General features: G+C 43.6%; 1 protein-coding gene and 1 non-coding gene across 2 annotated transcripts in view; both read right to left on the bottom strand.

Moving 5' to 3' along the window:
• LOC127646359 (myosin-9-like) overlaps positions 1-27,643 on the bottom strand; it is a 56,143-nt gene that overhangs the window by 10,108 nt on the left and 18,392 nt on the right. Inside the window, exons 11-32 of the mRNA XM_052129917.1 lie at positions 26,411-26,506; positions 23,985-24,256; positions 23,696-23,869; positions 23,432-23,605; positions 23,210-23,324; positions 19,297-19,487; positions 19,082-19,203; positions 18,853-18,922; positions 18,581-18,741; positions 17,841-17,949; positions 13,644-13,775; positions 13,330-13,536; positions 12,277-12,414; positions 10,965-11,088; positions 10,586-10,757; positions 10,093-10,305; positions 9,615-9,759; positions 9,145-9,351; positions 2,322-2,426; positions 2,088-2,240; positions 1,106-1,354; positions 807-1,019 (exon numbers count right to left, since the gene is read on the bottom strand). Coding sequence (XP_051985877.1) covers positions 807-1,019; positions 1,106-1,354; positions 2,088-2,240; positions 2,322-2,426; positions 9,145-9,351; positions 9,615-9,759; positions 10,093-10,305; positions 10,586-10,757; positions 10,965-11,088; positions 12,277-12,414; positions 13,330-13,536; positions 13,644-13,775; positions 17,841-17,949; positions 18,581-18,741; positions 18,853-18,922; positions 19,082-19,203; positions 19,297-19,487; positions 23,210-23,324; positions 23,432-23,605; positions 23,696-23,869; positions 23,985-24,256; positions 26,411-26,506 — 3,542 coding nt within the window. The remainder of the gene's footprint in view (positions 1-806; positions 1,020-1,105; positions 1,355-2,087; positions 2,241-2,321; positions 2,427-9,144; positions 9,352-9,614; positions 9,760-10,092; positions 10,306-10,585; positions 10,758-10,964; positions 11,089-12,276; positions 12,415-13,329; positions 13,537-13,643; positions 13,776-17,840; positions 17,950-18,580; positions 18,742-18,852; positions 18,923-19,081; positions 19,204-19,296; positions 19,488-23,209; positions 23,325-23,431; positions 23,606-23,695; positions 23,870-23,984; positions 24,257-26,410; positions 26,507-27,643) is intronic.
• Positions 22,987-23,127, bottom strand: LOC127647108 (small nucleolar RNA SNORA79). The gene has a single exon (XR_007971000.1). It is a non-coding gene; the product is annotated as a small nucleolar RNA SNORA79 (small nucleolar RNA).

The raw sequence follows: 27,643 nt of genomic DNA, 5'->3' as shown, positions 1-27,643 counted from the left end.
ACTTTACGGAGAGCTTATGACCTACTAGTTACGTCTTGCCTTAAGATCAGGTGGTGCAACCAAATTAAGCACCTACTTGGTTACAAACTAACTAGAGGTTACTAAGCCCTTAGTGAGAACTTTACGTTCTAACTTACGTGAGAACTTATGCACAGCTGGTGCAACCCTAACCTGGACCGCAAATAATCATGTCCATGGACCATAAGAAATATTCCAACGATCAGAACAATGCAAGCTTGAAGTACCACCTGTTTCAGCAGGGGGCAGTAAGCAAAAGTCCAGCAGTATAGGGAATGCACAGCTGTCCAGAAAAAAAAAAAACACTCTAGGCTTGTGGTTTCAAACTAATCTGGACTGTGCACATTTTGGAATGCAGGGATTTGACATGTGGTTTTCAAAGTTTCAAACTACATTTAACTTAAGTGACCTAAAAAAGGAGGTATTTATGATGCAACAACCAAATGGAGACACTCCAAGAGTCCGTCTCACGCATGTGCATATTGAGGCGTCCTGAGAAGCCCTTATAATAAATTTATCTCAGGACAGACTGACCAATTAAATTGCAATATGGATTGCTGTGGACTGTAGGCTCATGTACAATAATATGGAAATAATTAACATGGATTTCTAAAACCACTTTTTGTATCATCTTATATATTAATTGAGAGCGAGCTCTCACTTTTGGACCAGTCTTCGCAATGGAAGCTTATCATGCTGTCTATGAAAATAGCTCACCACTTTTTGGAACAGATATGGTCTTAACACATTCTTTTGACATGGGTCTATAGCACTTGAGCATCACATACACTCTTGCCGACGTCATCCTTGGATGACATTAGGTCTTCCATCTCTGCTTTGAGCTGCTTGTTGGTCCGCTCCAGTTCATCCTTTAAGTCAGTCATGGCCTCCAGCTCTCTGGTCAGTGCAAGGGCTCTGGTCTCCTTCTCTCTGGCCTCTGCTTCAGCACGATCCCTCTCCTCAGCAAACTTCAGAGAGATACTCTTCTCCTCTCCAAGCATCTGCACAAATCAAGGTATTTGAAGGAGATTACAAATAACCAGATCATATACACCATTCTCTCAACTTTTTGAAGAAAGCTACCTACCTGGTCAAATTTCTTCTGTTTGCGTTCCAGCTCCTGAACAGTTTGACGGAGGTGATCCTGGTCTACAAGGACATCATCTAGCTCCCGCTGCAGACGCGTCTTGGTCTTCTCCAGTTTATCGAAGCCAGCATTCCTCTCATCCAACTGCTGCATCATGCTCTCCAACTCTCTCTGCAATTTCTTCTTCCCTTCCTCCACACTCTCCACTGTCTGGGCCTCCAGCTCAACCTTTTTCTTCATCTCAGTCAACTGAGAAACAAAACAAAAAAACACTCACCTCAGACCGATGTTTTACAAGTGGTAAGAGGCAAACGGTCACATACACGTGTATTAAGGGGTCTTTCAAGCATTGGACCACTGTGATCAGTTCAAGACATTCTAGACTACCTGATCCTCTTTTGTGCTGATGCACGTAAATGCAAGGCCGCACGTTTTCTGTGTAACGCTCTTGTAGACTGGGCAGTTACAATACGAGTCCAACCCCTAGGTTGAAACTAAGAGAGCCCTTGGATTCCTGTGGCTGGACTATGGTAAGACATGTCATCTTTTGATGTCATACAGAAGAGGAACATTTTATATTCATGATTTGTCGTAGTTTTCCTGCAATGACTCCACAATTGATGTTGTAATGAGTTGTCAACTGAATGTTCTTAGAATTTTTTTTTCAATGTTTTGCCCACAGAATGATTAAGACTTTAAACTGCAGTACAACCTATTGAAGAGACTGTACGTCTATCCCTCACAACCTCGTTGTCATTCCCATCAAAAATCGAAGCTGGCGCTAATGCGACCCAGTTTATGCTTATATTTAGCTCTTGTCCACTTGTGACTAGATAACCAAAGACATTACTACCAGAGTTGTTTGGCTGATCTTTGGCCAGCTTCTAAATGTATATTAGCTTATAAAAACTTCACATGCAAAGAGAGCTCTTAGATCAGCATCTTCCACCAGGAATGGGTCTACAGATAGAAGGGCACACACCTGAGCTTGAGCGGTGTACAACTGCTTTGCAACATTTTTCTTGCTCTCCTCTTCCTCCTCCAGCATCTCTTTTAGATTGTTCTGTTCATCCTCCATCTGTCGAAGACGAGTGGAAAGTGCAAGCTTCTGCCTGGTCTCTTCCTCCAGCAATGCCTAACCAGAGAGGAAACAAGAGGTTGGTGTGTACTGGATAGTAGTGATGCAATTAACGGTGCATGTATAACTGAGTTGTACCTGTGTGTCTTTAAGTTGAGACTCCACAGATGAACAATCTTTTACAGCTTTGATTGATTTGCTCTCCACCTTGCTCAGGGTGCCATGGAGATTATCAAGCTCCACCTGAATATTAAAAAGACAAATATAAAAAAATAAATGAACCAGACAATTGCCAATATTACAGTTTTTTTTTTATTTGTCATCTTTCTGTGCTAAAAGGGCATATTCCTGGTTATATTTAACCCCAAATAAACATAAAATGTTATTTTGCATGAATACTTAAGCCTACATTTAGGAGCATTAAAAAGGAATGTTCCGGGTTCAATACAAGCCAAATCGACAGCATTTGTGGCATAATGTTGATTATCACAAATTAATTTCGACTTTATCTTCCTTTTTCTTAAAAAAAAAAAAAAAAGCTAATATCAAGGGTTCAGTGACACAATTACAATGAAAGTGAATGGGGGCAAATATTTGGAGGGTATAAACAGAAATTTGAAGCTTATTGTATAAAGCACTTACATTAATTCTTCAGTTAAAACGAATCGGTTACCTAACGTAACCTCGGTTCTCTCTAGATGAGGGAATGAGTATTGCATAAGCTAGCTTACGCTACGGGAAAGATTCATCTTTTCTGAGATATTGAAGCCAAAAAATTATCCTTAATTTTGTATCCATTGTCAATGCAGTGCAGCAGCTGCATACCTTGAGCGGGCTAGCTAGCGAGCTCATTGGTTGCTCTGCGGCAACTGCTGCAGCCTATAGACAAACTTGAGTGAACTCGGCCCAATGAGAGGCGCCGCCGTCACTGTATCAAAGCCCGCCAGAATGGGCGTGGCTAGAGTGCATATAAGCGTAAGTTCGTAGGCTGGAACCCTGGTTTTCATTGAATGAAGCGTAAAGTCGCCGTGACGCCGAAAGCACGCCGGCTACACAATACTCGCTCCTCATCTAGAGAGAACCGAGGTTACGTTAGGTAACCGATTCGTTCTCTTACGAGAGGTTCTCTCATGATAGCGTAAGCTAGCTTACGCCACGGGACCCATTGTCAACGCCGCGCGCCAAGCATCCACTGCATGAGCCCCGGGGTGGGGGACCCGGGGAGCCCTTGTGAGTGGGGAACAATATTTGGCCAGCAAGAGTGCGGCCAGTGTGTGTGTAATACAGAAGCACATAGTGGGAAGGGAAGACAGAGCGCGTGCCGGTCTGTGTGGAATGTGTCCCGCCAGTGCAGCTCACCAGGGAGCTGTAGCGTATTAAACCACTACTAGTTTTGCCTGCAGGGCGGGCACTTCCAGATTGTAAAATCTGACAAAGGCGGAGGGGAAGCCCAGCCCGCTGCCACACATATGTCGTGAATGGAAATCCCGCTGGACCATGCCCACGAGGAGGCCATGCCTCTAGTGGAGTGAGCCCTATGCCTAACGGGCATGGTAGGTCTTTTGACGCCAGACGCCGCAGCAATAGCGCCCACTATCCATCTAGACAGTGTCTGTTTCGAGGCGGCTAAACCTTTGGTGCGCCCCAATCTAAACGAAAAGCTGCTCAGAGCGCCTGAAAGAGGCGGAGCGCGCAGTACTACTGGGCAAAGGAGATTGGCATCGCTGTTACATCGGATGCTGGCAGCCCGATAGGGAAATGATTTGTGCTCTGAAAGGAGTACCGATCACCTTGGGGACATAGCCGTGTCTAGGCTTTAAAATGACCTTGGAGTCACTTGGTCCAAACTCAAGACACGCAGCTGACAGACAGCGCGTGAAGGTCTCCCACACGCTTAACTGATGACAGGGCAGTTAGAAAACTGTTTTGAGTGAAAGGTATTTCAAATCCACGGATTGAAGCGGTTCGAAAGGGGGCTTTCATAGCTTCGAGAACTACAGAAAGATCCCAGATAGGAACCGATGGGGGCGCGGGGTTCATCCTTCTAGCTCCCTGAGGAAGCCGGATGACCAGCTCATTTTTTCCCCAGTGACTGGCGCGCAGGGTTCAGCTAATGCCGTGACGGCCGCCACGCATACCTTTGAGCGTGGATGGGGATCTGCCCTTATCCAGCAGCTCTTGTAAAAACACGAGCAGCGCACGTACACCCCACATGTCCGTGGGTCCAGGTCTCTGTCGGTGCACCATTTTGAAAACACAGACCATTTGGACGATAGAGTCTTCTCGTGGAAGGGGCTCTAGCGCGTATGATAGTGTTTATTACTACTCCTGGCAAAGCGATGGGTAGTCGCTGATCACCCACGCATGCAGCCCAGCTCTGGGTGGGGATGCCAGATCGCGCCGCGAGCTTGAGAGAGGAGATCTGCTCTCACTGGAATGGGCCACGGGCTGTCAGTGACAGCCGCGTAAGCTCCGGAACCATGTCTGATTCTCCCAGCCGGGCTATGAGGAGCACTGAGTGACGCTGCTTCCTGATCCTCTGCATTACCTGTGGCAATAGCGAGATGGGAGGGAAGGCGTAAAGCAGGCGGTTGGGCTAGTCCTGGGCCAGCGCGTCCTCGCTTTGAGAAAAATACTGGGCAGTGAGAGTTCTCTTCTGACGCAAAGAGGTCTATCTCTGCTCTGCTGAATATGCTCCATAACTTCTGGACTGTTTGAGCGTGCAGGGACCATTCCCCTGGGGAAACAGTCTCTGGACAGTCTGTCTGGGCCATCGTTCAGGTGGCCTGGCATGCGAGTCGCCCTCAGCGAGCGCAGGTGGCACTGAGACCAACTCAGTATGCGTTTTGTCAGATGGAAGAGGTTCCTGGATCTGACACCGCCTTGACGTTTAGATAGGATACCACAGATCTGTTGTCCGAACGGACCAGGACGTGGTGACCCTGAATGACCGGGAGGAAGCGACGCAGCCGCACTCGACCGCTATCATTTCCAGACAATTTATGTGAAGCTTTTCCTGAACTGACCATAGGCCAAAAACCGGAGAGCCCTCGCGAGACCGCGCTCCAACCCGTGTTGGACGCTGCCTGTCGAGATGACTTTTCGGCGAGATACAGCTCCCATCATCACTCCCCGCTGATACCATTCGCCACTGCCCAGGGATGCAGAGCTGAGATACAAGTCTGAGTCACTCTGATCGGCTGGCGCCCGCGGCCCAAGCCCGGCGAGACGCCGGGTGTTTAGCCAATGCTGAAGCGGGCGATGCACAGTAAACCCAGCTGAAGTACTGCTGCGGCTGAGGCCATGTAACCTAGCATTCTCTGAAATTTTTTCAGAGGCGTGAGGCTGTTCATCTGAAAGGACGCTGCTAGTCGCTGAACACGGCGCTGCGCGCTGTGTAGATAAGCGAGCCGCCATCGCCATGGAGTCTAGTTCTATTCCAAGGAAGGAAATTGCCTGACTGGGCTGTAGTGAGCTCTTGGTCCAATTGACTGCAAGACCCAAACTGTTCAGATGACTGAGGAGAACTGTCCTGTGAGACAGAAGCTCCGTGATGTGACTGTGCCAAAATCAGCCAATCGTCCAAATAGTTCAGAATTCGCAAGCCCCGACTCACGAGGGGTGCGAACGCCGCGATCCATGCACTTCGTGAAAGTACGGGTGCTAAAGACAGGCCGAACGGAAGGACGGTGTATTGATAAACCTGGCCGCTGAAGGCTAATCTCAAGAATGGCCTGTGACGGGATTTATCTGAATCTGAAATGTAGGCATCTTTCAGATCGAGAGAAATAAACCAGTCCCCTGGCGCATATGCGCGAGGAGTTTCCTGATTGTAAGCATTTTGAACGGTCTTTTTGCGAGCACCTTGTTCAAAACCCTGAGATCTAATATTGGTCTGAGGCCGCCGCCTTTCTTGGGGACAAGAAAATAACGGCTGTAAAACCCCAACTCGCTCAGAGAAGGTGGCACTCTCTATGGCCTTTTGCACAGAAGGTTTGCTATTTCTGAACGAAGCATGCAGGCTGCTTCCGTGTTCACAGTAGTTTCGAGCCAGCTCTGAAGCGGGGAGTGCGGCGATCGAACTGTAGCAAATAGCCCTGTTTTATTGTGCTTAACACCCATTTGGATATCCCTGGGATAGCTTTCCATGCTTTGAAGCGTAACGCTAGAGGGTGAATGGCCAAGTCGCCCTGATTGCCGCACACAGCGAGCTGAACAGAAATGTGTGAGAGCGCTTACTGTGCTTATGCATGACTGCTCGCAGACAGCAGGGACAGGCTGTTCTGTGAGTGACTTCCCGATTGAGGTGAATGGGGAAAGTCACATCTGTTAAGTGATGTGCGAGCATAGTCACGGGCATGGGACTTACATACAGAGAGGTGTTTGCTGGCCGTGTGACAGAGCGGGCAGAGAAGGGCGCCACGACGGACTCGTGGGCGTGTTTATTGACTCAACACTGAGCTGGCTGTGCCCGCTTTATGTGAGTGGGCTCTGATAGGGACACGGAAGTGTAATGCTTGTGTGTAGGGGTGAACACTGGATTGTGGGCACATTTTCTACACATAAGGGATGTTTGCTTTTACAAGATTTCTTTGGGTCGCCGTGAAAACGCATTTGAGTGCAGGCAAGCGGGCAGTATCACCGGCTTGTTGGCTGCTGAATCCACCACTGCAGTAGCCTGAGAGAAGGGGACTGACAGGGGCTAAGCTTTGACGGTGGTCCGCCACGGGCGGACTGAGCCGCCGCTTCCTCAACAAAGCTAGGAGGACTTCGGTTGCTCAGGTTTCAGCGCAATCTTAGGCAGAGGCCCGCGGGGGGGCGGCGGTCTGCGGCGGCTGTCTGAGCGCGATCTAGGGCGGCCGCCCTGTCGACGCTGAGAAGTCTGGCTTTGCTGAGCTGGGCGCTGTGAAGAGGCTCATGCAGGAGGCTGGTCACGTGGGCGGCCTGCAGAGGAGCTAGCGCGACGAGGCAGGAAGAGATTCATGGCTTGGGTGGCTTTCTGGACTTCTGAGAAACGGTCAACAATGCCACTCACCGCGGAACCGAAGAGACCGGACGGAGAGCAGCGCGTTGAGGAACGTGGAGCGTTCAGCTTCTCCCATGTCGGCTAGCGTTAGCCATAGGTGTCTCTCGGTCACAGTCAGCGTGGCCATGCACTTCCCTAGGGCTTGAGCTGCAGCTTTGGTGGCGTGGCGGGCGAGATCCGTCGCGCTCCTTAGATCTGAAACAGCCTCTGGGTGCCTGCCTTTCTCATCCCACTCTCGAAGAAGGTCCGCTTGGAGGATCTGTAAGACGGCCATGGAATGCAGAGCAGATGCGGCTTGGCGGGCGGCGCATAGGCGCGCCAACACAGGCGGAAGTAGTTCTGCAGGCCTTAGACGGGAGCACTGGCTTAGACCACCATCTCGCGGAGGGCGGGCAAAGGTGTGCTGCTACCGAATCCTCGACCGGGGGGGATGGAAGAGTAGCCCCTCTCGGTGGCGCCGTCCACCGAAGCGAGCCTAGAGGAGCGTTCCACGGGGCGGGGAGGGTGAAAGCGAGGCTCGAGGGAGAGGCTCCGGCGAGGTAGTCGCCTCTAACACCGGTTCCGCCAGCCTTTGGGAGCGGCGCTTCTTTCTGCGCGGCGAAACGAAAGGTGGCGCAGCGGCTTCGGTCTTGAGTGCTTAGAGTCGAGCCCGCAGGGTCGACATCGGAAGCTCCTCACAGAGGTCGCATCCGCCGTCAGCGAGGGCGAGCTCTGCATGTTCCAGTCCCAGGCAGAGAGCGCAGATGAGGAGGCGGTCTCCGGCGCCGAGAGGGGCGCGGCATGAGGCGCAGGTGGTGCGAGGCATCTTTAAAAAGACGCTCGTTGCTCTTTTTGTGAAGTTCGCTGAGGAACTAGCTTGCTCTAAAAAGGATACGTCGCCGGATGGCGTAGCTTGCAGGATGGCTGAAGGTGGCAAAGACGGCCGGCTTCTTCGAGCGCTGTCCAAGCTTGCTAGATGCCCCTCGAACGGCGACGCGGCTTCTGCAGTTCAGAGATGCGAAGAGCGTTGCTGAATAGATGAAAATCAGGGTTCCAGCCTACGAACTTACGCTTATATGCACTCTAGCCACACCCATTCTGGCGGGCTTTGATACAGTGACGGCGCAGGCGCCTCTCATTGGACGCAAGTTCACTCAAGTTCGTCTATAGGCTGCAGCAGTTGCCGCAGAGCAACCAACTAGCCCGCTCAAGGTATGCAGCTGCTGCACTGCGTTGACAGTGGATACAAAATTAAGGATCATATTTTGGCTTCAATATCTCAGAAAAGATTAATCTTTCCTGTAGCGTAAGCTAGCTTACGCAATACGAGAGAACCTCTCGTAAGAGAACTTGTTTATTATTAGAGCTGTAAAGTGTTTAAATAGTCATTATTACAGTCGATTTAGGGTTTGTCGTCATTACTTCGTCATGAAAACAGTTGTAAAATTGGCTATAACTTCAAAGAAAAGGTCTGTAAGTGACTTGATCACACTTAAATCATGTGTCAATCACAGATGATGACTAACATTTATGGCCTAAAACAGATGCAGTGCTACTAAAACAATGTGGTTGTCAAGAGATCCGGGTTTCACAAGTGTTTTTTAAAAAAATTAAAATAAAATAAAAACACTGTACGAGATGCTGAGAAAACAGCTAGACTACGCAACAGTCAAAGATGTCCATCTAGCACAAACTTGTATAAAAAAATAAAATGACTGTCATACTGACTGTGCCTTGCTGTCCATAAGAGATCACAAAACATACAGAGACAACGTTGGTTTAAAAATCAGATGTCTTTATTTCAGGTCGGGGGAAAAATCTAAAGTCTATAATTTGTCATTGAAATATTACCAAAATCCAAATGATATTTATATTAATGTGCAAATGCAGTTTCTCGGCACTGTTGTCAGCTCTTGTTAGAATCACCCAAAAACTGAGGCCTTTTGGTCTTAATACCTGCATCTTCGCCACTTTATCAGCCAGTTCATGTTTCTGTCTCTCACTCTCTCCGTGTTTGACCTGTAGCTCTTGAAGCTGGGATTCTGCTTTCTTCCGCCGGTGCTCTGAATCATTTTTACCTTGCAACAAAGACTGAACTTCAATCTGAAGGTCACTGCGTTCGCTCTCCAGAGACTGTTTAGCTTTTTCCACAGACGCCTTATTCTGAGGGACACAACAACAGGAAAATAATTAGTAAACGCATCCAACAAGGTCATTTTGTGGATGGAAAGGAGATCCACTCAAGAGTTTTTGGTATTTCACCAGTTTTCATTGGCAAGTTAGAATTCACATTTTTATACAACAACAAACTGTGATATTACAGGATCACCACTGAAGGTGGTAACTAGAAGGACAATATCCATGTCCTAATTTCTTAAAGCAGGATTATTAATAACAATGCTTAAGGAGAGGCCGGTGTTTCTTACCCTCTTGGCCTGCTCTAGCTGCTCGTTGAGCTCCTCAAAAGCCTGGTTGTGTTTTTGTCGCATTTCAACTAAGAGCTGTTCATGTGCACGACCCTCATCTTCCAGAGACTTCTTCAGCTGAGTAACTTCAGTCTCTCTCTTTGCCCTGCAGACAGAGTTGGGAGCATTTTGGAGATGGTGATGCAGAATATTTCTCAAAAATATAAATGCTTAAATGGTGCCAGTGTTAAACTTTTAGGTGAAAATCAATCTAAAAATAGTTTACTTCTAGTTCGCTTTGCATATTAAGCCAAGATAAGGAATAATTACCATCAGAAAGAAAATAACATTTAGATTTGCAGAATTATTCTTTGTAAGGGAAAGAAATCTGCAGCTTTCCAAAAAAAAAAAAAAAAAAAAAAGATACAGCACTTTGCTACACTTAAACTGATCTGAAGTCAGCTCTTTACTACCCCCATCAGTTTTGCTCATGGCTGACCTGAGTTCTTGCTGAGCTGCAGTAGAGTCCAGGGTGTCTTCAAGCTCAGTCTTCAGAGCCTCCAGCTCCTCTCCCAGATCCCTGCGTTGTTTCTCTGCTTTAGCTCGAGCAGCTTTCTCCAACTCCAGATCTTCCTGCAACTCTGAGATCTGAACCTCCAGCTCACGAATGGTCTTCTGGGCAGCGTTCTTTAGTGCAGCCTCTTCCTCAATCCTACAATCAGAAATATTTATAGTATCAGCTAGAGATATAGGCATGAATAATGTATAACTCAAGGTTTCAAGGCAAGATAAATTTGCCTCTACTGACCCATACTGTGATCTAAATTTACTAAATAGAGCCGTGTAATCATGACTGGAATTAAGCTTGCAAAAAACGTTTGAGGGCGTATACTCATGGCAGAAAAGTATGGTAGCCATGCAGTTTTAATGTATCCCTCTACAGACTTGGGTGTACGTTGGGTTTATGGCCAATAAGAAAAAGGCTTACTCACCTTGCCAGTGCGGCCTGAAGCTCTTCCTCTTTCTTTGCTAGTTGAGCACGGAGCTCAGCGATTTGAGCCTGTAGCTCTGCAATCTGATCATGCAGCTCTGTAGAATCACCTTCCAGCTTTCGCCTGTTTTTCTCCAGCTCTTGTCTTTGCTTTTCTTCCTTTCTTAGGCGATCTGAGAGTACAAATAAGGGGTGGAAATTTATGGTAGAAGTAACAAAAATGGAAAAAAAGGCAGCAAATATGTACTTTAGATGAAGCTAATACTACTACTACTACTACAAAGCTGAAGCTTTTGGGTTATATTTGGACCATGTGCACTTTTGCATCTTATAAAAATGTTGCAAACTTATTTCAGGATCCTGGATAGACCAATACTTACCCTCCAAGTCTGTAATCATGGCCTCGTGTTTGTTCTTGAGTTTCTGTAAACTCTTGGATTTCTCCTCCTCTTCAGCAAGGTTAGAGGTGAACTCAGCGAGTCGCTCTTCTAGTTGCTTTTTCTCCTATAAACAGTGATGGGTACACAATGATCACCACCAGGACAAAAACACTAAGGAAAAAGTATCATTCAATAAAAGTTAAGATCAACTGACAGCATTTGTGGCATAATGTTGATTACCAAAAAACAAATACAAATGTTTTAAGTGAAAATGTTGGTTACAGTGGGGCACTTACATTGCTTATAAACCCTCCAAAAATTGGCCCGGTTCACTTCCAGAGATGTGACGTTTATAATTTGATTATTCAATTTTAGGGATTACGTCATTATGTCGTGGCAATTAAGTTGTAAAATCGAAACTAACTTTACACAGAAAAGGTTAATTGATTTAAAAAATAAAAAAAAAATCTATTGTGGCTAAACTATTTTTGTTTAAAAAGTGACAATTACATTTTAATTTTGCAATACATGTAGGAACTCATGACCACTCACATAAGACTCCAGTCATATCAGTAACCTTATAAAAGCATGGAGGGTTCCCACACGGGAGATGCCATGTTGGAATCACATGAATCTCTCAGCTGACTACTCCTCTCTTAATCTCAGTAACCGTCCTGTTATTTGACTCTCACTCAATTAAAGTAATCATGGCTGACTGTGAACACTAAATTTGCACAATGGCATCTGAAACTGAAAATAATTTCTTTGAAATGCTGCATCCATGCCGCTAGGGGTCAGTGCAAGTCCAAAAGGACACAGACAAAAACGGTACTGGGTGCACCTTTTATTGTTTACAGATTGGCCTCATTCACTTCCATTTTAAGGGCCTTCTTAAAAAAAACTAAACAATCTGGGTTACACAAAGTCAAAATTAACTTATGTGGTAATCAACATTATGCCACAAATTCATCTCAACTTGTATTGAACCCGAAGTATGGAATTTCTGCCACACCAGCACCACCGAATGGAATAGCAAAAATAAAGAGTTTTCAAAACAGCTTTCTAAATACACCCCTCACCTGGCTATGGTCAAACACAGTCCTGCCACCAAATCACACCATTGGTTGAGTTTGTCTAAACGTGTTGCTCAAGAGGAATTTTCACAGCACCACAGAGATACGGTGTTCACGGTTTAAGAAAATTCACTTATGAATGGCTTACATATAGTCATCTCTGCATATTAAGCTGGGATAGAAATGTATTTTAACTATGAAATAAAGTCTTGCAAAAGCATAATGAATTTTAGTCCAACCTTGGAGATCTTGATGTTCTGATCATCAATAAGCATAAGGTCCTCCTCAAGCTTCTTCATCTTGGAATCCATGGTGACTTTCTCCAACTGCAGCTTTTGTCTGGCCGCTTCCTCCTCATCCAGCTGCTGTTCCAGGTCCTGAAATTATTATTAAAATTTTTTTTAAGTTTATTGCTAGTCCAGATTTACATCATCTCAAGGTAGAAATACTCTGTCTTACTCTCCGTCAGCATGACCTAATGGTAGATTTCTCAAATAAAAATTAAGCTTAAAAAGAACCTAACGACCCCAAAAAGTTCTATAGAGTGCAGCAGCGCCCTTCAGCTCTCTTGGTTTCGTAAGTATATTTTCCCAGAGAATCTTGATTAAATTAGATTGCTAGGACATGTATCAAACCAAACAACTCAGGAGAAATCGCTACCAGAATCTTTGATTTGAAGCAATAAAATATTTGGACAAAGTCAAAAGTTAAAGACTTGGCATTTCATGAGGAAATGTCCCATGAAGCACTGAGAATGACGTAATCGACAGTGGAAAAATATAAAACTATTGATTTAAAAGTAGTTAAATATAGAAACGATATATTTGAGTCAATTCAAAATATTCCGATTAATATACATTTATAGTGTGTGTAGGGAGATGGACTTGATTACATCACTTGCAGTGCATCATGCGAGTGGATAGTCGATGGTTCTTTGATTGTTGATGTTTTCGTTTCAGGATTAATGGGCAGTGTAGTTTTTCCACTGGGAAATAAATAGTCTTTAAAAAACTAAAATAAAATAGCAAAAAGCGGTTTCAACGTCGATTTACATCCTCCGAGCTTAAGGTATCAGCTTTCAGTTATTGTTAATCAATTCGCCTCTGGAGAAAATGGGCTTTTTACTTCTGGAACTGACGGTTTAGCTCTAGAAAACAGATACTCTATAGAAAACATTTTCAAGACTAATGTCTACAAATAACAGCATATCTACCATTATAAACCCATATTGATTGACCTCTAATCTTAACATTGTGTCTGTGGTAGTTACAGCCCTGCCTCGACTTCCTCACCCCAATGTTCTGTTGCATCTTCTTCCGCTCTGCTTGAAACTGCGTGACCCTCTCCTCCTCTTCCTCCAAACGAGACTCCAGGTCATGTAGGATCTCTTCCAGTTCCTGCTGGCGTGAAGCAAGACGTGCCCTCATCTCTTCAGCCTCTTGACACAGCTCGGTCTCCGCCTGCAACTGCTCCTGCAGCACCAACTTCTCTGCATTTAACTATCAATGTGAATAAAAAAACGAGATTACAGACACAAGTCATCAGAGAGTGGCATAAAAACATATGCTGTAGAGCAACTTAAATCTGCAGAGACAGGCATGTATACCTGCTTTTGTTTGGCCTCAAACTCTTTCAGCTGGTCTTCAGCTTGCTGCTGTCTCTCCTTCATTTTGGCAAACTCTTCCTCTTTAGCAGCCATTTCCTCTCCCTCTCTGGTCACCTGTAGTAAAGGCTTCACCTAAAGAACCAAGTGATAAAGAGAATGTTTTCATCATGGTCTAACAAACATACATTCATACCAATGAATAAACATGAAATATTTGTCATTGAAAAATAAACATCCTTTGGGCCCACCACCCATTGGAGAAACCGCAGGAGTCGGGTGCGCTGCCATATGGGTGGCAGTGAAGGCCGTGGGCCTCGACGGACCAGACCCGGGCAGCAAAGGCTAGCTCTGGGGACGTGGAATGTCACCTCACTGGGGGGCAGAACTGGTGAGGGAGGTGGAGCGTTACCAGTTGGATCTGGTGGGGCTTACATCGACACACAGTTTTGGCTCTGGATCCGTACTCCTGGATAGGGGATGGACTCTATTCTTCTCTGGAGTTTCCCAGGGTGTGAGGCGACGGGCGGGTGTGGGGATACTCACGAGCCACCAGCTGAGCGCCACTACGTTGGAGTTTACCCCGGTGGACAAGAGGGTCGCCTCCCTACGCTTACCGGTTATGGGGGGAAAATTCTGACTGTTGTCTGTGCATACGCACCGAACAGCAGTTCAGAGTATTCGGCCTTCTTTGAGACCCTGAATGGAGTCCTAAATAGGGCCCCAGTAGGGACACCATAGTGATGCTGGTTGACTTCAACGCACACGTGGGAAATGACAGGGACACCTGGAAAGGCGTGATTAGGAGGAACGGCCTCCCCGATCTAAACTCAAGTGGATGTTTGTTATTGGACTTCTGTGCTAGTCATGGATTATCTATAACAAACACCATGTTCGAACATAAGGATGCTCATAAGTGTACGTGGTACCAGAGCACCCTAGGCCGAAGGTCGATGATCGATTTTGTAATCGTGTCGTCGGATCTGAGGCCATATGTTTTGGACACTAGGGTGAAGAGGGGCAGGTCAACCGATCACCATCTGGTGGAGAGTTGGGTCAGGGGGTGGGGAAAGACTCTGGACAGACCTGGGAAGCCCAAGCGAGTAGTGCGGGTGAACTGGGAACGTTTGGAGGAGGTCCCTCTCCGCGAGATCTTCAACTCACACCTCCGGCGGAGCTTTTCAGGCATCCCTGCGGAGGTTGGGGACATTGAACCGGAGTGGGCAATGTTCAAAGCTTCCATTGCCAAAGGTTTTAGGTGCCGCAAGGGGTGGTAACCCTCGAACACCGTGGTGGACACAGGTGGTCAGGGAAGCCATCCGACTGAAGAAAGAGGCCTTCCGGGATTTGTTGTCCCGGAGGTCTCCGGAGGCAGCTGCAAGGTACCGACAGGCCCGAAGGGCTGCAGCCTCGGCCGTGAGGGAGGCAAAGCAGTGGGTGTGGTAAAAATTCGGAGAAGCCATGGAGAAGGACATTCGGTCCACACCAAAGTGCTACTGGAAAACCGTCCGCCACCTTAGGAGGGGGAAACGGGAAACCATCCAAGCTGTATACAGCAAAGATGGGACGCTGTTGACCTCAACCGAGGAGGTTATTGGGCGGTGGAAGGAACACTTTGAAGAACTCCTAAACCCCAACATGCCCTCTATGCTAGAGGCAGAGCCGGAGGCTGATGGGGGATCAGATTCTATTTCCCTGGGGGAGGTCACTGAGGTAGTCAAACAACTCTGCAGTGGCAAAGCCCCAGGAATTGATGAGATCTGACCAGAAATGCTGAAAGCTTTGGATGTGGAGGGGGTGTCATGGATGACATGCCTCTTTAACATTGCGTGGAAATCCGGGACAGTGCCTAAGGAGTGGCAGAACGGGGTGGTGGTTCCCCTCTTCAAAAAGAGGGATCAAGAGTGTGTGTGCCAACTACAGGGGTATCACACTTCTCAGCCTCCCTGGTAAAGTTTACTCCATGGTGCTGATGCTGGAGAGGAGGGTTCGGCCAATTGTCAAACCTCGGATTGAAGAGGAACAATGCGGTTTTCGTCCTGGCCGTGGAACGACGGACCAGATCTTTACTCTCGCAAGGATCCTGGAGGGGGCCTGGGAGTATGCCCATCCGGTCTACATGCGTTTTGTGGATCTGGAGAAGGCGTATGACTGGGTCCCCCAGGAGAGACTGTGGGAGGTGCTGCGGGAGTACGGGGTGGGTCCCTTCTTAGGGCGATCCAATCCCTGTACGTCCAAAGCGAGAGCTGTGTCCGGGTCCTCGGCACAAAGTCGAGTTCATTCCATGTGGGGGTTGGTCTCCGCCAAGGCTGCGCTTTGTCGCCAATCCTGTTTGTGATATTCATGGACAGGATATAGAGGCGTAGTCAGGGTGGGGAAGGTGTGCGGTTTGGTGGGCTGAGGATCACATCGCTGCTTTTTGCAGATGATGTTGTCTTCATGTCATCATCGGTCTGTGACCTTCAGCTCTCACTGGATAGCTTGGCAGTGTGTGAAGCAGCTGGGATGAGGATTAGCACCTCTAAATCTGAGGCCATGGTTCTCAGCAGGAAACCGATGGAGTGCGTACTCCAGGTAGGGAAGAAGGTATTGCCCCAAGTGAAGGGGTTCAAGTACCTCGGGGTCTTGTTCACAAGTGAGGGGACAATGGAGCGGGAGGTTGGCCGGCGAATCGGGGCAGGTATTGCACTCGCTCTATCGCACAGTTGTCACGAAAAGAGAGCTGAGCCGAAAGGCAAAGCTGTCCCCGCAACCCGACTTCGGATAAGCGGTTGAAGATGGATGGATGAAAAATAAGGTTGTCAAAGATAATTCAAAATATTTAAATCTAGTGTAAAACATGAAAAATTGAAAACTTAATTCAAACATTTTAAGAGGCAAGAATAACATTTATTTTAGTCACTACGATGAAAAAAGTTGTCTTAAGCATTGTTCACACTGCAAGCGACAAACTCCTCTCATTAGTTTTCAATGTGAGCTGGCAACTTCCGGCAACACTAAGTGATGGCAATCAGATGTGGGCGTGTCCAGTGACGCAACAAAGTTGAGAAATGTTTATCTTTATGCAAATGAAGAGCGACGGCCAATACGAGAGATGATAGAGCTCATGTGATCCTACCATTTTAATATTAACTGTAAAAAAAAATTAAAAAAATAGTGCTCATTATAGACTCCACACAACTTCGACTCAACCGCCAGCCACTGGTGACATGCAGCGACAAAGTAGCTGGCAGTGTGAATGCAGCTTTAGAGTTATGGGTTTCTTAAAAATATCAACAATCTTACATTTTCAATTTTACACACAGTCGTGAGGGTCAAAATGGGTCCTCCGTTTTGACATTACAGATTCTCTACCTGCATGTTTTTTCCAAATATTAATATTCTGAAACGACTGGCTCACTGCTTATTTTATTAAGAAAGAAATTACCAAACTATTTATGCCAACATTAATTTTTTCTCAAGAATGATAGCTTTCAGACATTTACCATCTTTTTGAAGAATAAAAGGTGCCTACAGTACTGAGATTATGCAAGTGAATGGTGGCCAAAATTTTAAAGCTCCAAGAAGCACCAAAAGGCTGCATAAAAGTAATCCATAATACTCCAGTGGTTTAATCCATGTCTGAAGTGATCCAGTCGATTTTGGTTGAGAACAGGCCAAAATACAAAAAAATATCTTGCCATTGCTGTCGCAAAGCACAATGTGCACTTCCTAGTGCTTGACGTGTGTAGAGTGCTAGGAAGTGTAAAAGAGCTTTAAATCATGATCGCCAAGGAGACTGCTGATGTCAAGATTTATAGTGAAAAAGGAGATATATTTTGGTCTGTTCTCACCAAAAAAAAAAAAAAACCCATTTCATCGCTTCAGAAGACATTGATTAAACCACTGGAGTCTTATGGATTACTTTTATGCTGCCTTTGAGTTTAAAGTTTTGGACCCCATTCACTTGCATTATATTGATCTTTATATACACACATCTCCAGATATTCTTTCAAAAAAAGCTTCACTTATGTTCTGTAGAAGAAAAAAAGTCATACATATCTGGGATGACGTGAGGGTAGAGTAAATGAGAGAATTCAAATTGTATTTATTTTTTTAAGGCCAAGAAAAATTAAAATAAATAAAAATTACTTCACAATGGTGTACTAATATAGTTTTTAATTTTCCTAGTTGAGGTGTATTTAATTTTTTGATATGTACCTTGGTAAAGAGTCTCCACCAATGCCAGTTCCTCAATTTCAAGTAGGCCGCACAGTTTCGCTGGATTACCCTCATGGCCGTCAGCTGCTGCTGTCTCTTGGCAAAGGCTCTATGTACAAAAAAATAAATAAAAAAAAATAATATTTCAAGACATGTTCTCATTGTCAATCAACCCTGTTCAATTAACACCTCATAAGAATTTTGTTCAGCTCAGACATCTTCAATCATTTGTTATCTAGGACAACATTAAGTTAAAGCTATTAAAACTTCAAACACAGATTATCATTTTGTCTTGTAATTCTCAAATCCCAATAGCTGAAGGAGAGCCATAAAATGTTAAGTCTATAACTCCTGGGGGGCCTGGGTAGCTCAGAGCATTTTCACAGAATCACGAGATGGAATCCAGGGTGTGCAGTGAGACTCCAACCAAATTGGCCCAGTTGCTTGGAGGGTTGAGTCACATGGGGTTACCTCCTCGTGGTTTTCACCCTCAATAGGGCATGTGGCAAGTTGTGCGTGGCTTGAGGAGAGTAGCTCCACATGCGGAGTCTCCGTTGTGTCATGCATAACGAGCCACATGATAAGATGCCTGGAATGACATTCTCAGAAGAGGAAGCAACTGAGACTTGCCCTCCGCCACCCAGATTGAGGTGAGTAACCACACCACCACGAGGACCTACTAAGTAGTGGGAACTGGGCATTCCAAATTGGGAGAAAAAAAATAAAAATAAAGTCTATACCTCCTCGCAACATGGCCTCTACACCAAGCCTGAAAGGTGATGATAACTTCAGTGATTTTCAGGTCTCTCTCTTCCTCTAGGTGGGCAAGAACTCCAGCCCTGAAGAACACCTTGCTCTGACCTATACGGAACAAGTTAGAATCCAGTTCCAGGCCCTTGATCTGAGGGAGATAATTTTATATGCACTTGATCTACATGAGAGAGACATGTTTACACATTAACATTTTAATAGAGTGTTGATTGACAAACTGAGATAAGAGGTAATCTGTTACCATGAGGACACAGGCCTGCTTTCCATCCATGAATCCCTTGGGGATTGCATTTGGTGTGAGGATCTCATATCTGAAAGTACAATGGGGAAATGTATGTAAAGGCTAGAAGGACAAAGGGAGCCTACAGAAACTTAATGGTCATGTCTAACTAAATTACACACTGCAAGTAATTTAAGTGTGCCATTCATTCAATAAAATATTAAAACTTTATCCGGCTATAAATGCACACCTCTGTCTGAACTCCTGGAAGACAACGCGGTTGGGGAACCCTTGTCTACAGATCCGAATTCCTTCTAGAACTCCATTACACTTCAGTTGATCTAGAACCAGGTTATGAGCCAATTTACCAGCCTAAGGGAGAAGTTAATTATTGTGTGAAACCGTCAAAAGAAGGCCTTTTCAGTACATTTGTTGGTATGGAGAACAAATGTAATTCCTTCACACCTTCTTCTCATGGTTGGGGATAATGCATCGGACAAAGTTGGGGTTGGTGTTTCTGAGGGTGGTCATCAGATTTGAGAGCTGCTCTTTGTACAGTTGACCAACTGTACGAAACATGCCCTTACGGGTCTTGACAGCACCATGCATTGATTCAGCCATTCCTGCCACTTTGTCCAATCCCACAATTTTGTCCACTAATAAAAGACAAGAGCAAATCAGAACATGGAAACCAACAAGAATTGTAAAAGGAATGGTTCAATACAAGTTAAGGTAAAATTTGACAGCATTTGTTGCATACATTTTAGAATCAAACAAAATAATTGACTCATCTCAATTTTAAAATTTGAAAAGTAATCTAATCTGATTGCATTTGGATTACTTCTGACCTAATTCTTGATTTGATGTCATATGCATTTGAATGGTGTAAACTACCATTTTGCGTACCGGTAAATACATTAAAAGAAAGTTTACTTAATGGATAAAAATATGGGAATTGATGATTTGTTGTGCATTTTACTCATTAAAATTTTGGCATTACAATCACCATGTGTAAACAGATTAGATCATTTATATTTGTATATCAACGTCATGTGGCATCCACGCACAACTCACCATGTTATCCACTGAGAACCACACATTATAATGATCATGAGGATGTTACACCAAGGAATCATCCTTTTTATGGTGTGACTACTGTTCTAGGTGGATGAATGTCTAGTTATTAATCATTAATGTTACTACTTGTGGGCAATTATGTCAGTACATTAACAATAAGGTGTTACACACCTGGTTTCACAAAGAAAATAGCAGAAGGCTTTTTTTAGAGGCCAAGCACCGAAGGCGCTGTGGCACCCATTGTATACATTAGTATTATTATTCTTCCTACACAATGAGAGTCTATGGCAGCCCATAGATCTGTACATAGGAAAATTTATATTATCCATTTTTATGGATTCCATTTTTTTTTTTTAATTCGATCAACATCAGATAATGCAGAATCAAATTGTACAAAACTAAACCAGATGGGTTCAAAAGTATCCACATATCTCTAAGACCAAGATGTTTACACAACCTGTGAAGTGTCAGTGTTGCTCTAGGGGGCTTGCACACTTTTGCTTCACTTTGATCAAGGATGGAGTCCATCAAAAGTTGAAAGTCTCCTCATAATATTATATCATGAGGGGTGCCAGCGGCTTGAAACATCCCTTCAAGATCTATTAAAAAAAAAGGCCTGATCATCAACATTAGGTGCGTAAAAATTAGTCAGAATAAGACTTTGTCCCTGAATTTCAGCTAAAACAATAATGACTCTTCCTAATTTATCTTTACTCTGTTTGAAACATTTGAATTGTAGATGTTTCAGCATGTCTCTCCTGCCCTTACTCGAGCCAGCACTATAAAAAAAAAAACAAACAACTCAGCTTCCTGCAGAGAATGTTTATTTCTCAAGCATATGAAATGCACCAATTATAAAAAGACCAATTTTCAACATTGGTGCAAACATCAAAACCCAAACTTCCCCTAGAACAAAAGCAGGAAAAATAAAAAATGCGCACATTTACCCCACGCACGACAATGCCATGCTGTCCATCCTACCAAACTCAGTCCACGCACGCGAGCCCCCGTGACAATTTCGCTGTCGGATTACTCAAGTCTGGTGTTTCTATACAATTTTTTTTTATGCAGAATTACACAGCAAAAGATAAATCTATAAAACAAACTCCAGCCAATAGGAAGTACAAAGAGCATGTAGGTTCATCCATAAAACTGCCATGAAGTTGAGCCACTCTACAAAACCTCCAGCTGCTCAGCAGAACCAGCACAAAAAAATAAAAACTAATTTCAGAGACCCAAACGAATGTTCAGTGAGCTGGACAATTTGGCTTCAGAGAGCAAAACGAATGTTCAGTGAGCCAGTCAATTTGGCTGCAAAGGGAGTACGACAAGATTACTCCATTGACTTTATGAAAAACATCACTTGTGGGAATGTGAAAGTTTTACGGTGCTCCTTAGCATTCATTCTCAATTTAACTGGGAATATCAGTGCAAAAGTGAACTTCCGTTGATGGAAAAGTTTCTTGAATTCCTTGAATCGATCACGTTCCTCTCGTTGAATTTGCAAAGTCTGGGAACAAGAAAATGCTACGATTATTCCAAGAAAGCCTTCCTTTACTCCTCGCCACGCATCACACAAGATCTTTATTGGATGATCTCAGAAATTTGGCTAGGACTGATCGGGGTGTGCCTCCCTCCACGGATCTCAGAGCTTGATCAATTTCCAGTTTATGGCCTGCCATGTCGAGCAGATTCGGAAGGAGCCCATCTAGGAATTTCAACATATCCTGTCCTTCTTCCCCCTGAGGAAACCAATGTTATTCCGCCGGCTATAGTTCCCCATGTCCTCAAACTTCTCCCAGACACGCTCAATCCACCTTACTAGCAGATTAGCTAGCACATTAGCAAATAATCCTCTCTCGGATTACTCCAGATAATTGATCACTCACTCTACATCACCAATCTTAACCATTTCAGTGAATTTTGGTTCCATGGCAGTGATAGATCGACACATCATGGCAAGAGCCTCCAAGTCAGCAACAATATTCAACATCTCTCGCCGCATTTCTCGCACTAAATTGACTCCCTAGCTCGCGGGCATCAACTTGAGCATGCAAGCCTCTTTTAATGTATTTTTTATTATTTTACATATTGTCCTCCTAGAACAGTTATGGAACAGTGTGCATCAAATCTCGGTTTATGTCACTAAGTGTTAAAACTAGCAAAGGGCACAGAGCCCGCTGGTCACTTGTCTGAGCCTTCCATTTGTCCGATTACTCTCCACTTAATGATTCAAATGAACCACACACTTTAAAATTCAATGCATCTTGGATTATGACATTTACAGTTTAAAAGTTTCATGTCCTTGAAACTTCAAGTTTGTGCCCCACCGCGACAAGTCATGCAGTTAAAATGTCGGTTGTTAGAGATCTTTTGTTGTGCTTACTGACTGGTTTCTAGTCTTTTCCCCAATTTATTTTAGGTTTTCATTTTGTTGAAAAGTTACATAAATACGAAGTTGAATATGGCGACTATGATTATTGGCTGTGATTGCTTCATGCTTGGCATGACCCTTTGGTAACGGACAATGTTGTGGCTCTGTGGTGCAGTGGACTGCAGACTTGTTGAAAGCAAAGTCGTAGGTTCAAATCATCCTGAGGCAATGTGAAATTTGTGTGGTTTTCAGGGTTTATTATAAGTGTTCTTTGGGTTGCGATTAATATTGTGCAATACTTGCCATTTCAGTGCTTGGCCCCAGAATTGCGGCTTGCAGCTATATTTTTGAATATTTCTGTTTGGTTTTCAAATTGCCAGACATTGTGAATGCAAGCAGACAATAAAAATGAGTTTAGTGTGATAGATATTTCAACTTTGTCATAGATTTCAACTTTGTCATGATGTAGAGTCATTAACACAATATGTTCAAGTTTTGAAGCTATACATTTGAAACTGTAGTTCAATATTTTGTGGATGGGCCACATTTACTTCCACTGCAAGTGCCTCAGTGTACATGTGATTTTTTTGTTTTTAAAGAGGGATGAGATAAAACTACCAAAGTGGTAATTAACATCTCAAATGCTGTCAATTGAGCTTAACTTTTATTGAACCCGGTAAATTTCTTTAAGAATTTTCATGCTGAACTGTGGAGTCTTAGTGTCCAGTATGAACAGTAGCAGACCACCTGCATAATACACACTGGCAAAACGAGACTCATTTTGCTCTATGATGACCTAAAAGCCTGGCACACAAAAGCTCAATGTAGCAGGTGGATTGTCATCAAATTCATGAGGACCATTAATATCAGGAGTCAGGACTAACACATCCTTAAACCACTACATTTTTTGCCTTCAAAGTCTCGTACCATCTCTCCAGAGCTCAGACACAAACTTGTCTGTTGATTGATTGAGAAGAGTGGCCACATTGTCATTCAGAGGGTCCATGTTTTTCATTAGCCATGCATTTGCTTTGTAATCGACCTGTAATGGACAAAACAAAAAAGGTGTATTAAACAAAGATTTAATATTAATTCAAAGAAGGGTTAATTAACTAAGGTGTCTCCTCAAAGACTCAGAAGAGCTCTCACTTTTCCAGCATAGTGAATAACACAGAAGTCAGCATCATCTTTGAGTTTCTTGGGTTTTTGGAATTTGGGGTTACTGCCCAGTTCCTGGACAACTTTCTCCACAAATGACTTATCAGTGGCTTTGGGGAACCAGCACTCTTCATCCAAAAGAGCTAGGATTCCTGGAGGACCAGTCTGAGAAAATAAATTACATAAGATTGTCAATGTCTCAAATGATTGAACAAATGTTTCTACAAATATTTAGAGGGGAAAGAATAAACCCACAGGCTTCTCAATCAGTTCAATACAGGGCTGCAAGTCAAGGCCAAAGTCAATGAAGCTCCATTCGATGCCTTCTCGCTGATACTCCTCCTGCTCCAGGACGAACATGGTGTGGTTGAACAGCTGCTGAAGCTTCTCATTGGTGTAGTTGATACAGAGCTGCTCAAAGGAATTCAACTGCAGAGAGAAAGTGAGATTTCAGTAAAATGGTCAATCAGAATTTAGATGTTCGTCAAATTAAGACATCTGAAAGATTACTCTCGATCACAAAAGGCTTTCCAACCAATCACACCTCAAAGATCTCAAATCCGGCGATATCCAGGATTCCGATGAAAGAAGCTCCCTGGCGCTTGGTCTTGTCTAGAGCTTTGTTGATGCGCATAACCAGCCAGCGGAACAGTCTCTCGTAAGTGGCTTTGGCCAGAGCCTCCACAGCAAACTCTGCTTGTTCCTGAGTCTGAGCCTTCTGAACGAAATCGCGGCCCACTTTGATGCGTGGCATGAGTATGGCACGTGTGAAATCTGTCACGTTCATGCCCATGAGGTGGGACACCTTTTGGGCAGCTAATGAGAGAAGTTGGACATTTAGGGCTGGTTTAATCAAGCATATGCAAAGCAAGGTTTAAAACGCTTTAATGGGGGATTGAGCAATCAATAAGTCTAACCTGTAAGTTTACCATTTAAGATGAACCAAATGGGAGAACTAAACAACGGGCCTCATTCACTAAACATACAGGAGAACCTGCGTTTAAATATTTTGACTTGGAAATCACGATTCATCAATAAGTCTGCACTTAAATTAACGATTCAGAAATTTATATTTAGAACCAACTGCAAACACATGGAAGCAACATCAGACTCCTGAAGCATTAAAAACATAGAATGTGGTCAGCCAAAATTCTCTTAATATTTTATTAATTGAGCTGTCAATCACTTAATTTTTAAATCAAATGAATGGCAATTAAAGCCCCTCAAATAACAATTTAATGTCTAATGATGAAATAATTACAAATATTTATATTATAAAAACAATTGATAATTAAAATGCAGCACATTGTGGCAGACAAGTACTGATAAGACAGCACAAAAAGTGGCTTTAGAATCCAATATATTGTTTATTTACATATTATTGAACAGAAGCCCATCATTGGCCTAGAGTTCACAGCAAATCATTATGCAATTTAATTCGTCAATCACATTTTTAAGGGCTTTGTCTAAGGAGGCTTCAATGTACACCTGCGTTAGACGGACGCTTCGAGCGCCTTTGGTTGTGTCATGTCATCAACATACTGTTTTTAAGTCGCTGTGTCAAGTTAAACGTCATTTAAAACTTAGAAAATCCCTTCTTCAGATCTCTGCCTTAGAATTTGTGCTCCAGACTGTGTTACAACGCAAGAACACATCCATCCTCATCTTAAGCGTCGAGTGAGGTTTCTTCCCTGTCTAAACTGCACCTTGGCTATACAGCTGGAGTTTTGCTTGCTGCCCTCAGGATAAAACAGGTGGCACTTCAAGCTTAAAATAATCCATTGGTGAGTAGGATACAGCTGAACACAGAGATCCAAAAAGTCACAGTAGCTCCAAACTGCCAGCAAAGATTGGAAGCCCCCAACCCATAACTGTAAATGACACACCCTTTTAGAGTTGTCCCAACACCCCTTTTTATCCAATTAAATCTCACTGAATTAACATGTTACATCAACATCCCTAATTATTAGTAGAAATTTAATAGGTGACCCTACAATAAGTTTTACTTTAGAGCAACAAAAAAAAAAAAAAGGTCTGCAGCTGAAAATGTGTAGTCCATGTCTACATAAAAACGCGTTAGTGGTCGACGGGTGTTTTTTTTTTTTTTTTTAAATGGTCGATGCAGATATCCAGAGTGCAGGCTGGCCGATAGATCACAATTTAATATAGTAAATAACACATAAAATTGCAAAAACGAAAAATATTAATAAACTCTTAACCACTATATTTTGTCATGTTCTCACAAATCTAACTTTGTAAAAAGAATCTTAAAAAAAAAAGAAAAAAAAGATTGCTTTAAAGATAGCGGTTTCTTCCCATTTCTAAGTCAACCAATTTTAGTAATGTATCTGCACATGAATAAGTTATTTCCTCCTTCCTAATATATTAACTGTGCACACGGTAGTCCAGCAACCCACGAATGGCATATGCGCATTAGCAATAACGTATGTGCAAGAAAGGGCAGGCGGTTAACTTCCGGAGTCCCCCTATTGAGTTGGTGCAGTATGCAGACTGTAATATGCATATAGGAGCGGCAGTACTGTATAGGTCTCCTTTACATTCAAGCAGGCGATTCTTGGTGCCCCCTTGGTAAATTGGCCAATGCAGATCATTTAAAAACATTCAGAAGTGGCCATTTTCAATCGTCCTTGGTGCTATATCGGTCAACCACTTGATTTATGCAAATTACTAACTGCAGTAGCATGATTTAGAATAATCTGGATTCATTAACATTAAAATGAAGTCAAAAACTAATTCATGTGCATATGCACTTGTTACGAATGGCATACATTTTCCATGAATATTTTTAAAGCACACAGAAAAATAGTGTACGCTTTAGTGAATGAGAACCAATGTGATAATTGGCAGAATATATACGAAATTAGCAATGAAAGTATGCTTAAAATGCTTAATTGTGTCAGTTAAAATAATTTGGAAGTTAAATAAAAAAATAAATAAAAAATATTTAACCTGTGTCATCGGGCATGGAGGCCTGGTCCGAGCTGCGTTCTTTTTTAAAACTCATATTTCCCAGCTGCAGCACTGCAGACACCACTTTCAACAGACCTGAGACACATTACCAAAGAACATACCTTACACAGTGTCCTAACCAGGCACAAGTTCAAAATCACAGCCACACAAATTACAAAAATTACATTGTATATCATTAACAAACATGTGAAACAGGATTTTGGACCAATGAGTTTTCACTGTGGGTGGGGCTACCCATGTTAACACCACAGAAATAGAAACAAAAATATTAACAAAATGTTCTGTCGCACGTTGGCAGATTAGGACATGGTGTTACAGCTCAACAGACCTGAGATAATAGCAGATCAACACTCAAATCAAAACTTCAGATACAGTCAATAAAACTAAAGGCTGAGACACTCTACGCACGAATATGACAAATGCATTGCAAACATGCAGTGTTACCATGGCAAGAATAAACCTCAGTGCTCAAGGGGGCAATAGTTACCTTCATTTATGTTTTTGACACCATATCAGCAGCAATGGCTAGAGTTACCTTCAAACGTCTGTGCCATTGAACGGTTGGTGTTATTTTAGGGAGTTACTGTAAATGTTGACTAACTTTTTCAGCAATAATCTCTTCAATCTAATGCTCCACCATAACGGTAGTTGTCTTAAGACAAAACTCACAGTAGAAGCAGTCAAGCAGACTAATATTGCTATATTGACCCATGTGGCAATGTTGAGAATGCAATGCGTAATGTTGTATTCTGAATTGTTAGACACATTTTGGAACACAACAGTGCACAAAATCTAACTTGCATAGCTAGAACTATCTCCGTTCATATAGAGTTTGTTTTGGTCTTAAAACTAGAGTTTAACACATGAAAGCCACAAACTTTAACTTCACCCAAACCCATGACACATTTGAACTAGGGATGCGCAGATAAAAAAAAAATTCTCAGATCCCGATATCGTAAATCTCAGTATTGGCCAATACTGATCCGAAGTCAACAGAGCAGCGCCATTCACTAACGCGCTGGAGCTGCCTCGTGCATTTTATACATTTACTTAACACAGCCTTTTGTAATTCACAGAGCTATCACTTGTCTTCAAGTGGCTTGGATTAAAATGCACGAGTCATATAAACTACTTTAAATGGTGTTTTTATGGTTCTTTCATGTCTTTTTTTTAGCTTGACAGTAACGAATATGACAAACACACCATATTGGA

The sequence above is a fragment of the Xyrauchen texanus genome, chromosome 7, assembly GCF_025860055.1.
Source record: "Xyrauchen texanus isolate HMW12.3.18 chromosome 7, RBS_HiC_50CHRs, whole genome shotgun sequence".
NCBI lineage: Eukaryota > Metazoa > Chordata > Actinopteri > Cypriniformes > Catostomidae > Xyrauchen > Xyrauchen texanus.
The sequence above is the reverse complement of the archived record's forward strand: the minus strand, read 5'-3'. Positions and strand labels throughout refer to the sequence as shown.